General features: G+C 34.4%; 1 protein-coding gene across 7 annotated transcripts in view; it reads right to left on the reverse strand.

Moving 5' to 3' along the window:
• Window positions 1-14,912, reverse strand: part of LOC128872863 (transcription factor cwo) — a 122,860-nt gene that overhangs the window by 40,913 nt on the left and 67,035 nt on the right. For all 7 annotated transcript variants that reach the window (XM_054115981.1, XM_054115980.1, XM_054115979.1 and 4 more), the window contains one exon: window positions 3,331-3,460. In XM_054115981.1, coding sequence (XP_053971956.1) covers window positions 3,331-3,460 — 130 coding nt within the window. The remainder of the gene's footprint in view (window positions 1-3,330; window positions 3,461-14,912) is intronic.

Consider the following 14,912-nt stretch of genomic DNA (forward strand, 5'->3'; position numbering starts at 1 on the left):
AGAGAAAGCTAAGAGGCTATATTGAGTAGAGCAATCAATGAAGCTATAACGTATAGAGCAAGTTAAGAGGGTAGAACTATACAGCAAGGAAAGAAACTATAACGTATAGAGCAAGCTAACAGGATATTATTATAGAGCAATCGACGAGGTTGTAACATATAGAGCAAGTTAGGAGGCTCTAACGTGCAGGACAAGTGACTCGAAATATATGTATAGAGGAATCTAAAAAGCTAGAACCTAAAAAGAACATGTGACGAACCTATAACATATAGAACCTATAATTCAAAGAGATAAGCGGTGAACCGGTATCGGATAGAGCAATCGACGAGCCTATAACGTATAGAGCAAGTTAAGAGGCTATAACGTATAGAGCAAGTTAAGAGGCTATAACGTATAGAGCAAGTTAAGAGGCTACAACTATAGAGCAAGGTAAGAAATATAACTTATAGAGCAAGGCAACAGTATATTATTATAGAGCAATCGACAAATCTGTATCGTATAAAGCAAACAACGATATTCTACCTACGAAGATAAAACGACGAAGAAAAAAGTTTCGAGGATCTCTTAGTTAGGCGCGTCAAGCGCACGTGCGCCCGAATTACTCGTGCGTGCGTCCGGTGTATGCTCGTCGCGGCATGCAGCCAACTATGCACAGACTGCCATGAATGATTCGTTCGACTGCAGGTTATATCCGTGCCACATTGTCCCGATATTGAGGGCCACCCTTGTCAAAAGTGGCGTTTGACGCTATCGTTCGACGCCAGACGTCAGATTTCGAACGTGCACGTTCTTGCACGTGATCCGATGCAATTACAGAATGAGCGATGCACCGATTCACGACCACGACGCATGCTTGTCGCGTGTGAATATTTATTCCGCTTCTTGCGGATGCCTGATATAATGTCACGTTTTCTACGAGACTAATTAGACTGCGGAAAGACGACTGATAAACTAGTTTTTCGACCAATTCAAACTTCTTTTTTTATGCATATTATTTTTAAGTACTTTTGTTCTGAGGCTACGTTGTAATATAGTTTGTTAGAAAAGTGTATATGTACAGTGGGTGTAGAAAGTATTCGTACACCGATCAATTTTCAAAAAAACTATGCGAAATTGTAATTTATTAACTTATTTTTTGTAAACAATGATATTCTACATATTCTTGGAAATCTCTAAAATAGTTAAGGCACAACAAAAATTAGTTATTTATATAAAGTGCGAAATTAACAAGAAAAAACAATAAATTGATAGAAATATAGAAGCAATAAGTATTTGTACAATTGATACATTTTTAAAACTTCATAAAAGAAACAAAATTCACATTACTTTATAAATAATTAATAGTTCGTGGGATTTTCTTCTGATTTTATAATTGCTGCAACTCTTGCATTAAATGAAGTAAATGTTGATATTATTCGAGGTGGGCTCTTCTTCCTTTTCTCTATTAGAGCATTTTTTAAGACTTCTTGACTGGAAATTTAATGTTTTTTAATTCGTACGAAGCAATAAACTAATGCATTTATGTTACGAACTCTACTGTAAATGGTTCGTCATGGGAATCGTACAAATACTTATTGCTTCTATACTTTTACCTACTTTTCGCATTTTTTTGTTAATTTCACAAATTATATAAACTAGTAATTGTTGTTTGGACTACATCTATTGTAGAAATTTCCCAGAATATGTAGAATATCATTGATTATAAAAAAAGAAATTAACAAACTACAATTTCACACAAAAGTTTTTTGGGAAATTGATCGGTGTACGAATACATTCTACACCCACTGCATATTCTATAATATCTACTCCTCTGTGATGTAATATTTGTATATAGAGGATGTTCAGAAAAAAACATTTAATATTTATATGGTATATAGGACACACTGTACTGAATAAAAAAGCTTTAGTAAACAGATCGAATATTCAACGGCTTCTGAGATATAAACATTTTTGTTTGTTATTACTCAATACAAGTTTTAAAGAGATTCACACACGAAATTTAATTATTAAATAAACTTCCTCGTGAGGCACTTAGGACTGTAGACTCTTGTATTTCAAATCTTAATTAAAAACGATTGTAGGAGTACGTAATACAACTCTTAACACTTTCGCTGCGGACGAAAATAAGTAGCTGTTCGCTGGGAGTTGCAATTATATTTTTTTTTAATGAAAAATTCTTTACATATATTCTAATATGATTATTTTGAAAAACATATATTTGTCGTAACTTATTTTATATATAATATGATTGCCGAACAAAAAAAAAATGAGAACTGACAAATAATAAAAACAACCATATATTTTCAGTTGCACGCACATGTGCGTCATCCGCAGAAAAAGTGTTAAGCTGGTAGGACCAAATCAGCAGAATCATATCGGACTTACAAATTAGTGGAATATTTAATATTTATTTTGTACTAATTTATACCACAAACAATAATTTTGTACCTCGTACCATTTTCGAAATAATCGTGGCGCTGCTAGCTTAATATTAAGCTAGCAAATGTCAAAACTAATAAAAATGACAAAATTAAAGCGGATACATTTAGTGCTGAATTTGTACTAATTTGTACCACCAACAGAAATTTTGTTAACGTTAAGCTACCAGCGCCACGATTTCCTTGATAACGATAACAGATACAAAATTTCTGTTGGTGGTATAAATTAGTACAAATTTAGCACTAAATGTATCCGCTTCGATTTTCTCATTTATATTAATTTTTAACATTTTCAGCCACTAGCTTAGTATTAAACTATCAGCGTCACAATTTCCTTGATAACGGTGACAGGTATAAAATTTTTTTTGTACTCTACCATGTGTGTTCTTTTTTAACTACTTATTGTAGGATCCGTATATCATATGTGTATACAATATTTTAACAAATATATACATTTATATATATATAGTATATCAAATCTAGTATATATATACTAGATGTATTTATAATATGTATACTATGATATATAATATGTGCAAAATATGGAATATAATATGTATATATTTGTTAGAACGATGTATACATATACAGCATATTTTGTTGTAGCTCAAAAAAATTGCATATCATGTTGCAGTACAACCAAATTATAAGTTTATTATAATTCAACAAGATTGTATATCTTGCAATAGTTAAATAAGATTGGATATTTTATTGTATAGTTCAATAAAATAGTATGTCATGCTGAAGATAAACCAAATTATAAATTTATTGTATACAACAAATTGTATATGTTATTATAGATTACTAAGATTGTACATTTTGACGTAGTTCAACAAGATTGTGTATATGAGAATAACTAGTCATACGTGACACATGCGAATCAAGGACTCACCCTAGAAACCTTCTTCTTGGTATAGACCTCGTCATCTTCCGAGGCCGTAGCAAAGTTCAGGTTTCCTTCGCAGTATCCGGCGCCTATTCCCATCCTGTATATCTCGTCCTTGCAGGATCGACCATCCAGGCTGCAAAGAGACAATGTACCATGCACACTTCAATCGAATGTCATCAATCCTTAAAACTAGTAAAATATTTCACTAATATTATAAAATAATTCACATAAGTTCTGTTTTAAAGAATTTTACAAAAAGAATTTTAGAATTTTGCTTTTTGGTTAAAAGACAAATATTATGAAATATAAAAGTTTTATATCATTTATCTCATGCATTATTGTATTTAGTTGTTGTTTAAACAATAACTATATTATATGTACGAAATATATTATATTATATATTATTATTGTGTTATTTTTATATTGTTTTAAATAATGGAATTCAATAATTCAACAAGTGGAACACACCGTACAACTAAATGATCACTTGTCCCTCTTTTTTTTCAATTTCACGTACCGATTCGTCCTTAGTAATGTCGAGCGTAGAACTGATTTGCAGAATTCGAAAACACACGCGTCATCACACTATTGAGGATCAACTACCTGCGAGGGTGAAATTTGGAAGGACGCTGATGTTGACTACTCGCGTTGATGTGAACATAATACAGTATATTATCGATAATGTAACGCGTTCTGTTGGTAAGCACCAACAGTTGTAACCGTGTTAAAATTTAGTCTCTTGATAGACACTAAATTTTAACTTCAGCTCGGATGTTTGAAGTAAATGGAAGAAATTGAGGGCTCGTGCCTCCAGGTACTGGATAGCGAAGTGTTCTGAGAGGTGATTAAAGAATTTGGAAACTCTGATATATCTGGTAATCAATGAAATATATTCTGTTAAATTTAGTAACAACGGATATCACGATGATTTCGTCGAGAGTTGAATTTATATATATATCACAATGAGTTCGCAGAGGATATAAAATATATACGTATGGTCTATACAGATATGAGACTAGAGACACTCGTTCGTTTGATTTATCGCAAATTAACAATATCTTGAAATCAATATTATCTATGGCAACGTGAATAACGGGATTGGCACGCTTTATCTATCAATGCATATATGATAGTTGGTTGTACAAAGACCTCTGAATGCCTATCCGCATTCACACGAGATTGCACGTGTTTTCTTAAGAGACTGCTACGTCTAAAACCGAATACACACGGTTTGGAGAAGTGGTGAGCGCATTCAGGATTCACTTCGTGATCAAATGCACGATTGTGGATTTGTCGCAGCACCTTCCTATTTGGCCGATTTCTCGGAGGAAGTGTTCAGATGGAGACTTGTACGAAGCCAAAACCAGGTTGTGACACCTAGAAGTTCACCAAAGGGCACGAGTGTGAGCTATCGGTGTTTTCCGGTGACGGACACCTGATTCCAACAGTACGAATCCGATCACGTTATCGATTGCAGATCGCGCTTAAGGATTTGTCGCAGCACCTTCCCACTCGGCCGATTTCTCGGAGGAGATGTTCAGGTGAAGACGTGCACGAAGCCGAAATCAGGTTGTGACACCTAGGAGTTCACCAAAGGGCACGAGTGTGAGCTATAGGTGTTCTCCGGTGACGGACGCCTGATTTCAACAGTGCGAATCCGATCGTAATTTCCGCGGAATCCTACTGTGACAACTTACCCGAAAACGCTCACTTCTCACCCGTTTCCTTCAGCAAAAGACACAGACTCGCTCTCGTTGCATACCTTCGTGAATTTACTGCCTTTGACTACTACGTGGTCACGCCGGATTGGGCGTCGTTACAAATCACAATGCAGCAGTGCCACGGCTCGGTTTGTGCTCGTGACTCCTCGGTTTGAGGCGCGTATGCAACGAGAGTAAGTTAGGCGATTTGACTAAGTTACTTGATCGGTTTGATCACTCGATTGGATACCGGTTTTCGCTGAAGGAATTGAACGTGCTGTCGCGGTCGCTTCCAAACGTACAGTGTCGGTTCTAGTTCTCGCATCGAGCTCCTTCGATCCAGGATCGAGTGGGATCGATGCGCACGAATCCTCTTTTTAGAGTGCTTCTTCTAATTTCTCCTCCTCGTAGGAGCGATTCCCGGTTTCTGATAAGGGGTACCCCTTGACTAGCTCCTAGTACGCGCGTCGATCTCCCTTGATCGGATATCGAGTGGGGATCGATGCGCACGCGTGTCAGAGATACCGCGATTATCCCGAATTCTCCTCTTCGCGAATAAACGGAGGATACAAGTCTTTCATGAGTGGGGATCGCCCCTTAATCGTTTATGTAGTTGTATGTAACCAGCACGGTTACACAGTTAATTGGTTAATTTACCAACTGTGGATTCCACATTGCCAACAGAACACACTATCCCATCAACCAAGTGTTTTACATTAAAAAATTGAAAAATTATTTTCAAATAAATTAGTACTAGGCTGAGTGGTATTACAAGAACTATTTCAAATAGTTGAGGTATGAGCCAGTAACCATAAAGTTACGCCAAGTTCCTATATTTGAATGGAGACAGAGAGGTGATACACACTAGGTATAACAGTGCACTTTATCGGTACTGCAGAGTATTCTGTTGATAAAGTAGCACATGCCATCAATACAATAGCGCATTCAGTCGGTAAGAGTCGGTTAATTTGCCAACAGAGTATTCTACATTACCAACAGTACAATCTGTTTCATCGATCAAGTGTTCTATATGGAAAAGTTGCAAAAATTAATTCAAAATATACAAAGGTGCAAGAAGTTTCAAGGGGAATAGACATACAATATATATGTAGTATTCCATGCGGGTGAAACCGCGGGGCACCATACTAAAGAACCATACTAATCTTTGCTGTGGTGGATAAGAACTATACTAATCTTATATTGTATTCATCCATATATCAATTTACACTTTCTCTGTATTTTTATTATTTGAAGTTCAATTCAAGGCATTTTCAATGCCAAGTTTCTTTATTAATGATTAAAAATATTAAGAATTTCATTCTAATATTAAATAGAAACAAAAACATTCGGGTTAAATTAGAAACTTGACATTAAAAAGAAGTTTGTAACTATAAGTTTGTTTATTTAAATGTCGTAATTACAAAGATTTCGATTAATTCAAATTTCATATACAGTTGTCTCTGATTGTACCTCCCATACATCCTTAAGATATTTCAAAAATAGTACTCCAAAATGACAAAAAAAAAAGTTACCGAAATATACCACATGATGGAGAATTATAAAATATAATTTTTATATAAAAATATAACATTAAGGGGTTAGTCGCAGTCAGGAAGAGGAAAAACGACATTTCTTTGTGATTTTTTTTTAGTTATTAAATAATAATTTGCGTAAGTAAAAATTAAGTATATTATAAAGCATGTTTTAAAGAACTAAAAAACATTTTTTGTTTTAAGAAACGTTTAATTTATATCGTCATAACAGCCGATGACTTATACGATGATTTAAAAACATAGGTTTGCGGTGAGCAAGATTTCTCTACACTGGTTTATCTGAAAACAAAAACAAAGGTAAATTTCGAAAATAGATTACCCTAGCGGGTCCCTGAACGAAAGATTTTGGAAAAAATTAATTTAAAACAAGATGGCGTACATTTGAAGTTGATATTTTCTAAATCTACCTTTAGTTTTGTTTTCAGGTGCACCAGTTTGAAGAAATCTTGCTCACCGCAAACCAAGTGGCCACCCACGCCATCGTCTGTTATCACGAAATGAATTAACCTTTTTTTAAAACGAAAATTCTTTTATAGTTCTTTAAGACATACTTTGTAATATATTTACATTTCATTCAGAAAAATTATTATTTAATACCTTAAAAAAAAAGACACACAAGAAACTGTCCGTTTCCATTTTCCTGACTGCGACTAACCCCTTAAAACATACTATTGTGCAAATATATATCTAAAGTTCACAAAAGGATAAATCTAGTTTACCCTCCACAATCTTGCATATTAATGTATCATTGCCTGTTAATCGGAAATTAATTCCGACCAGTATAATAGCCATCCCTAAATTTAATACGACCGCAAAGGGTTAAACTACGTAGATTAAATTGATTGACGTCATAGTTCCAGTGTTAAATGTTGCCGAAGGGTTTCGTAAGAATCCAAAGAATTTCACGGTGCCTGTCACGTAAGGATCACGAATTCTTGTCGAGGCTGCACCGTGACGCACGATCTTCCAACGAAAAGAAATTTCCCGCGACAGTTCCCCGAACAATAGCAGCAATAGCAGAAAGGATGTCGTGTCCGAATAACTCCCGTCGCTTTCACATTCGCGCGTGTGTCGACAGAACGCATACTCTGTTCAAAATCCGCCTACCAGAAAATAATTTTAGAAATAACGTCGCACGAGATCATTTCCTGTCGCAGAATAATAATAATAGCCATGGCCAATAGCCATAGTGAAACAAGAAGACCGATATGTAAGTGTATGTATCGCTTGTGAAGGTAAACAAAACGATGCAGTTAATTATAGCACAGACAAGCGTTGTTTACTGTTTGCGAGTCGATGCTATTTTATGAGGTCCATTATTTCAGATTTATGTTATATTTTGTTTAAGATGGATTGTTATGAATTAAAATGGCAAATGATTCGAGGTGTCAGAAATTAGAGATGGAGAAGGTGGGAATTCTGAATTTGTTTTATAAATTAGTACTAGACTGAGTGATATTGTGAGAATTATTGCAAATAGTGGAGTATGAGCCAGTACTTATAAAACTATGTTAGATTTCTAAGCTATATTCGCGTAGAGAAAGAGAGGTGGTACACACTCGATATGATAGAGCAGTTTGTAGATACTGCAGTGCATTCTGTTCATAAAGCAGCAAATTCTATCGATAATGTTGCGAATACTGTCGGTAAGAATCGAATAATTTACTACCGGAGCATTCTACATTGCCAACAGAACACCCTACTCCATCGACCAAGTGCCCCACCCTGAAAACTTAAAAAAGTAATTCCTAAATATATAAGGGTACGATTTTCAAAGAGCATAGGCATACAAGTCTTATTTTAATGAACTATACAATAAAAATAAAATTCTACTTTATCGAGTACACCGTTACTATTACAAATGACTAATTAATAAGCGAAGATCACGAAGAATTCGATGCTGGCAGTGAAGCGAAATCTCTGGCAGGCTGTGCAACGAGTTACAAGTGACGAGCACGTGTTCATCGATTAGCGAGCGACTCGTGGAATTTCTCGAGGCGGAAACGATTGGTAGCCAACATCTAGCACGCCCACAGTCGTGGCAGACTTTACGTAACGGCTTCGTTGGTAGCGTTTCAGTCAATAACCCGACACAGACCACGTCCTCTGCCCCGTTATAGATTTTCCACCATAAATAGAATCGACGGAAAAGTCACGAGTCCACCACGCATTATTGATGACTCCAGCAATGTCGTTACTCATAAAACTTGCACTTGGCACACCGTGGCTCTGCTGCTCGTACAGGCTGCGCCTGCCTAATGATCCTTCGCCTTTCTCGCGGGCATGAATATTGAGGAGCAGGCGACGTGGTTCTCACGCGAACGGTATTCATCGCTTCGGAAAGAGCGTAAATACTTTTACTAAAATACCCACCGGCTGGAGCCTGAACGAGGCCTAACGAGGGATACGTGGCGACCGTTAAAAGTGCTTTTTCGATCCAATTTTTATTAAATGTACGAGGGTCTCACTATTGATTAAGGGGAATTTTGTGTTTATAAAAGTAAAATATTACACATATAAGAGATGGAATGCTCTGTTGATAAATTAAGTGACTCTTAACGACTGAATACACGATGTTATCGACAGAACGAGCTGCATTATAAATAGACTGTGCTACATTATCGACAGAACAAACTACATTATCTATAAATGAGCTACATTAGCGATAGAATGAGTTACATTATCGATAAATGAACGAGGTGATCGACTAAGTCACTATATTGTCAATAGAATGCTCTATTATATGAGTTGAGTTGAGTTTATTTAAAGTCCGCCGAGTCCCTCTAGGCATTGCACTGAGTATTAATACATTCTTTTCTTTAACATATCCTTAATACATTTGTACTTATTCTACTTATGATATAAGTTATAATACCATTTTGTACTATTCTATTCTTAGAGTTATGTTAATTAAACAGTTAAAGAATATGTTTTTCTTTGATTATTTAGCGAGAAAAGTTACAATTCACTTTGTACTTTTCTTTGGTCTACAACCTACTGTGTTAATCATTAGCAGTCTTGTGTTATCACAGGCTAATCTTGTAGTACGTAAATTTGTAAATATAGATTCTATGTACCTTAACTGTAATACAACATATACACATTCTTTCTTTTTACAAAAATACTTCCTCTCTCTCGTATACTCTCTCTTTTAACATAAAATTGAGATCTATCTTATGTCTTATATCTTAAACTCTGCTTATTCTATCGGGAGATAAAGTTGGCTCGCATTTTTAACAGTCTATCGTTTTCCTGTACTTTGGATCGTTTGCTTTTTCCGTCTCTTACTACCTCGTGATTCCTAATACTCCGTGTATAGTTATCTTTATCTATCATTCTAAAATTTAAGTTTAATCGTCAGTCATTTTTCTTAGTTACCTATATCATCTTGTTAATTTTCCTTAGATATTCTACTAAGACCTTATATACTTTTGAACTATTAAATCGTAATAAACCGTAGACCGATTTCCCTACCTTATCTATCTCTTTTCTCCATCTAACTTTAATCATGACCCTTTCCCGATTGTATAGTGTACAGTCGAAGATTACATGGTGCTCTATTATATGTAATACACGATACAATATATATGTGTATATATATATATAGCTCAGATGTATTCTAACTAAGCAAATTCGAAAGAAGAAAAAAATAATCTTTTGGGAAGGGATTATCAGATTTTTAGATCATTTTACTCTATTCAGGATTTCATTGAATTTTGTTCTATCCATTACGAATTTCATTATGAATTTTATTATATCCATTACAAATTTCATTAAATTCATGAATTTTATTATGGAACTCTGTTCAGACTTAACCGTAGGCCTTTCTAATCTTAAAATCTCACCATGACGACAGGACCCAAAATTTGCTACATTAGCGATAGAATGAGTTACATTATCGATAAATGAACGAGATGATCGACTAACTCACTACATTGTCAATAGAATGCTCTATTATATGTAATACACGATATACATATATGTATATAAATAGCTCAGATGTATTCCATGCCATTTGTGTTTCAACGAAAACCAATATCTCAAAGCCTCTCTCGACAAACCCTTTACAACCCAATCAGAGCTGGGTAAAATACGTATTTTAAATAATAAACAGTAAATAAATATTTTATTTCGGATCATGCAAATATTTTTAAAAATAAAATATTTTATTTGTTATAAAAAATGTTTAAGATAATATTTCAACTAATGTTTTATTTGAAAAACACTGAAAATATTTGTGCCAAAGTTCGAAATATTTTATTTATTTAATTTATTATCAGCAGATAAAATATTTTTATTTTACTAAATTATAGTGTAAAGTATATTTATTTTGGTAATTTAAAACGAACCAAATACTTTTCCTCTGCATTATAGATATACATTCAATGTAGTTCTTCAATGAATACTTCTATTAAGAATTTTCAATAAATGAGTAATGGAAAGAAATATTCTCCAATCGCAAGAAATAGTTTCTCCATCTGTGTATCATATCATATTTACAAAGTTTATTTTCCGGTTAAGAGCTATGGAAAGTATTCAATTTTATGCTTTATGTTATTAAAATGAAACATATTTTATTTGATGTGTTAGATTATCAAAATAAAATATTTATTTTCATGCTTTAACTATAGCCATATTTACCAAAATAAATTATTTTATTTTAAGTTTTACCTTATCAAAATAAAATACTTTATTTGCTGAAATGTTATGTCTCATTTGAAATGCTATTTTATTTGAATTCTGAGGAATCTATGATTTAAAATAATATTGAAAATGTTTTCTCTACAAATATTACCCACCTCTGAACCCAATACTAAATTAAATTCAATAAATCACTTACTAGTCCCCTTTTCAAACCAGAAAAGCTTCCCCAAGCTTTTGACTCTTGACAAGATCAAAACATTTTAAACAGTAACATGCTTGTACCCAGTAACAATAATTACTTTTCCAGATCATAAATATCGCTCGTCAGTAATACTTTGTTTATTCAGCAAGTGAAGCAATTTCTGCTCATTCCATTAAAGCCTTCGCATCGCGAGGCTTTAATTGCGCGGCATATACTAATTAGCAAGCGGATAAGTCGTACGCATAGCCATAGTTTGCGAGGACGGTGGTATTTATGCTTAACTGGAAAACACGGTGCATTTGAATAGTTTTAAAAACACTCGTCGAACGGTTTATTCCGTCGTCTGGGATCGATTGACACCGTCTGTGCTAAAGTTTCCACACAATTAATTATTCGTGCGCGATTGGCAAACAAGACGTCAGCGATTCGCGATCGCCGTGACAACAGGAAAACAGGAGCACGTGATCCGACGCGTTCGGACTGATTTCGACCCGCATCGTAATTCGTTTTCCTTGTTGCGAAAAGGGGAAAAACTTTGTTCGAGTTACGGATGACGAATAGACGATTTCATTTAGTCTGACAGATATTAGAACAGCTTGATTGCATAAATTATATTGCAATTTTTTACAAACAGATGATAGTTATGTAAGGATATTTATTTAGAGGTTCGGCGAAAACTGTCAAAATTCCAAGACAAAACACAATATATCAGACAAAATTGCGATCAAATCGCAATACAAATTGAATGACTAATCAATAAATTACTAACACAAATTGATAAACATAACTGACAACTATAAAACATACAAACATACCTAGTGGTTTAAATATAAACATTCATCCAACATTCACGTTACAATACATTACAGTTGTTTGTCTCATTTTTACTAATTTAAAACTATTTAATGTGGAGAGAATTAAATTTTTTACTGGTGTGCGGATGGACGAGTGAGACACAAGGGAAAACACAATTATTTAGTTAAAGAATTTATTAAACAGGACGTCTAGATGCTTCGTTTGATTTCACACGACTCCGTTTCGCTCCGATTCGAAAAACGTGACGATGGATCGTAGCGCTCATCTGTTCCGCTATTCCTTCGTACATATGTAATATGTATGTATAATAATTGTATATTGTATATGCATACCGTCTTACACTAGTTTTTAAACCAGAGCTGAACGAAATCTTATTTTCCATGATTTATTGATTATTAAAATATTTGAACAAATTTTAAATGTTGTACTCTAAAATGATTATTCCTTTCACGAATAAGGACTGAATCTTTAGAAATATTATCAAATTGATATCGCTATTTCAATTAATTTCATTTTAATTCGCAAAATAATTTATTTTCACTTGAAATAAAATTCAATATGCAAAATCTGTTACGTGACGTGAAAACCGAGGAACAATCGATGGAAACGCCTACACGGATAATTAATTACTCGTTAGCGATTGTACTCCGTAGAAACGTGACGTTGGAGAAAACACGAGGGGCCATCGACATGTCGAGGTTGCACATAAAATTTCTCCGTCGCGACACGTGTCGAGTTTTTCTTTTTTTTCTGCCCAAGTTAAACATTGCATCGATCACGTAACGAGCATGCCGGGCTAAGGACTCGGCATTCTCGACATGGAAAGAGAGAGAGAGAGAGAGAGAGAGAGAGAGAGAGAGAGAGAGAGATTCGAAACGTTTCCTTTTAAATCGCATTTAGCGCCTAACAATGGACAAATAGCGTTCCGTAACGCGCGGATATGTATTCTGTGATATGAATTGAAAAGCAATTGAAGAGAAATTGAAAATGAATTGGAAAGGAACTGAAAAGGAATTGAGAGAGAATTGAAAAGAGATCCAAATGATTACCAAATTCACTTTTAAGAATTTGATTATTGTACTTTAAAAAGTGAGATTAACGACACTCTAATCTAATCTGAGTTACTCAAGATATTCACAGGTATCTCAAATTTCAATTAAATACGTCATCGATGTTTGGAATTGGAGAAGTAAAATTACGTGATGACTTGCAAATTAAACTGATCAAATATAATTGTGATAATTATGGAAAACTTGTAGGTCATACTCTTCACAAATTGTACAAATGTATAAAGAAATCATAGAAATTTGAAAATTCAAACATACCATAAATAAATTATGAATGCATAAAAAAATCATAAAAATTTGAAAATTCATACATTCCATACACGTATTGCAAATGCATGCAAAAATGATAAAAATTTGATAATTCATGCATTAGATAAATATACATAGAAAATACATAGAAAATCGGTTGATATTTCTATACCAATAGCAACGGTAAACTATTCGAACAATTCGAGCCGTAACGTTAATTGGAAAACGGTTTCGTCTCGACGAGAGAAGCTTCTATTTATACAGCGTCGTTCCAGCTACGTGACATAATTCCATTTCGCGTTATATAATTACGGTCCAGGATACGTTACGCAATCGGATTGATGATCGATCGCGTCGGTGTTATTTCTCCTCTACTACCGTTTTACGGAATTACTCGTCGGGTAAAAGTAAACTAACGGAGGATGTACGCGATCGGGAAAATACGTACGCTATAGTGGCACTGCAATTCCACGTGACTGTACAGGTAATAACAGACCTATAATAAATTGCAGGTATTCGAAGGATGAGTACGAATTCAACAATCATGGAACAGACGACTGAATACCATTTTGCTTTTACATTCCATTCACGAACGGTTATAATTTCATTTTCATTGATTACCCGAGTTAATTGACGAGGTTTCAAGTTTCAGAAAGATTGACATATGAAAATTTAATTATTAAATGTACTTCCTTTTGAAAAAATTAAAATGTAAGGACTCTTGTATTTCAAGTCTCTTTAATTCAATTTAATTATCATTAAATATCACAATCGATAAAAGCAATTTTAATCTCCATTTTCGTAATAGCAAATCCACATTTTATTAATGTAGTATATACTTTACGAAAAGATGTAGTATTCGGAAAAATGTGTACTTGAAATAATTGTTTAACAGTAATATATTCGTCACGTAATCACACCGCAGGCGCAGTAGATATAGGAAAGAAAAAGCTTCAGTGATTAAGGAAAAAGGGGTCGTTTATGGTCAGGCAGTGCTCAATGTAACTCGAGCTATATACTTCTACAATATGTATTTCATAGCGCGCTATTTTCGCAGAAACGATTACTTTGCATGAAAATGATTAAATGGAATGTAATGTCAGCGTGACGTGCCAATGCGAAATACCTAAATTCTCTTACGAAACACTCGGTTATCGGAACATCAATTATCGTACGCGATTGTTCGGACAATGTTGCCTAACAAAGAGACAGATAAACGTAACGCTTTCATTTCGTCCAAACTCTCTCTCTCTCTCTCTCTCTCTCTCTCTCTCTCTCTCTCTCTCTCTCTCTCTCTCTCTCTCTCTCTCTCTCTCTCTCTCTCTCTCTCTCTCTCTCTCTCTCTCTCTCTCTC

This window comes from Hylaeus volcanicus, chromosome 2, assembly GCF_026283585.1.
Source record: "Hylaeus volcanicus isolate JK05 chromosome 2, UHH_iyHylVolc1.0_haploid, whole genome shotgun sequence".
In the NCBI taxonomy this organism is placed as follows: Eukaryota; Metazoa; Arthropoda; class Insecta; order Hymenoptera; family Colletidae; genus Hylaeus; species Hylaeus volcanicus.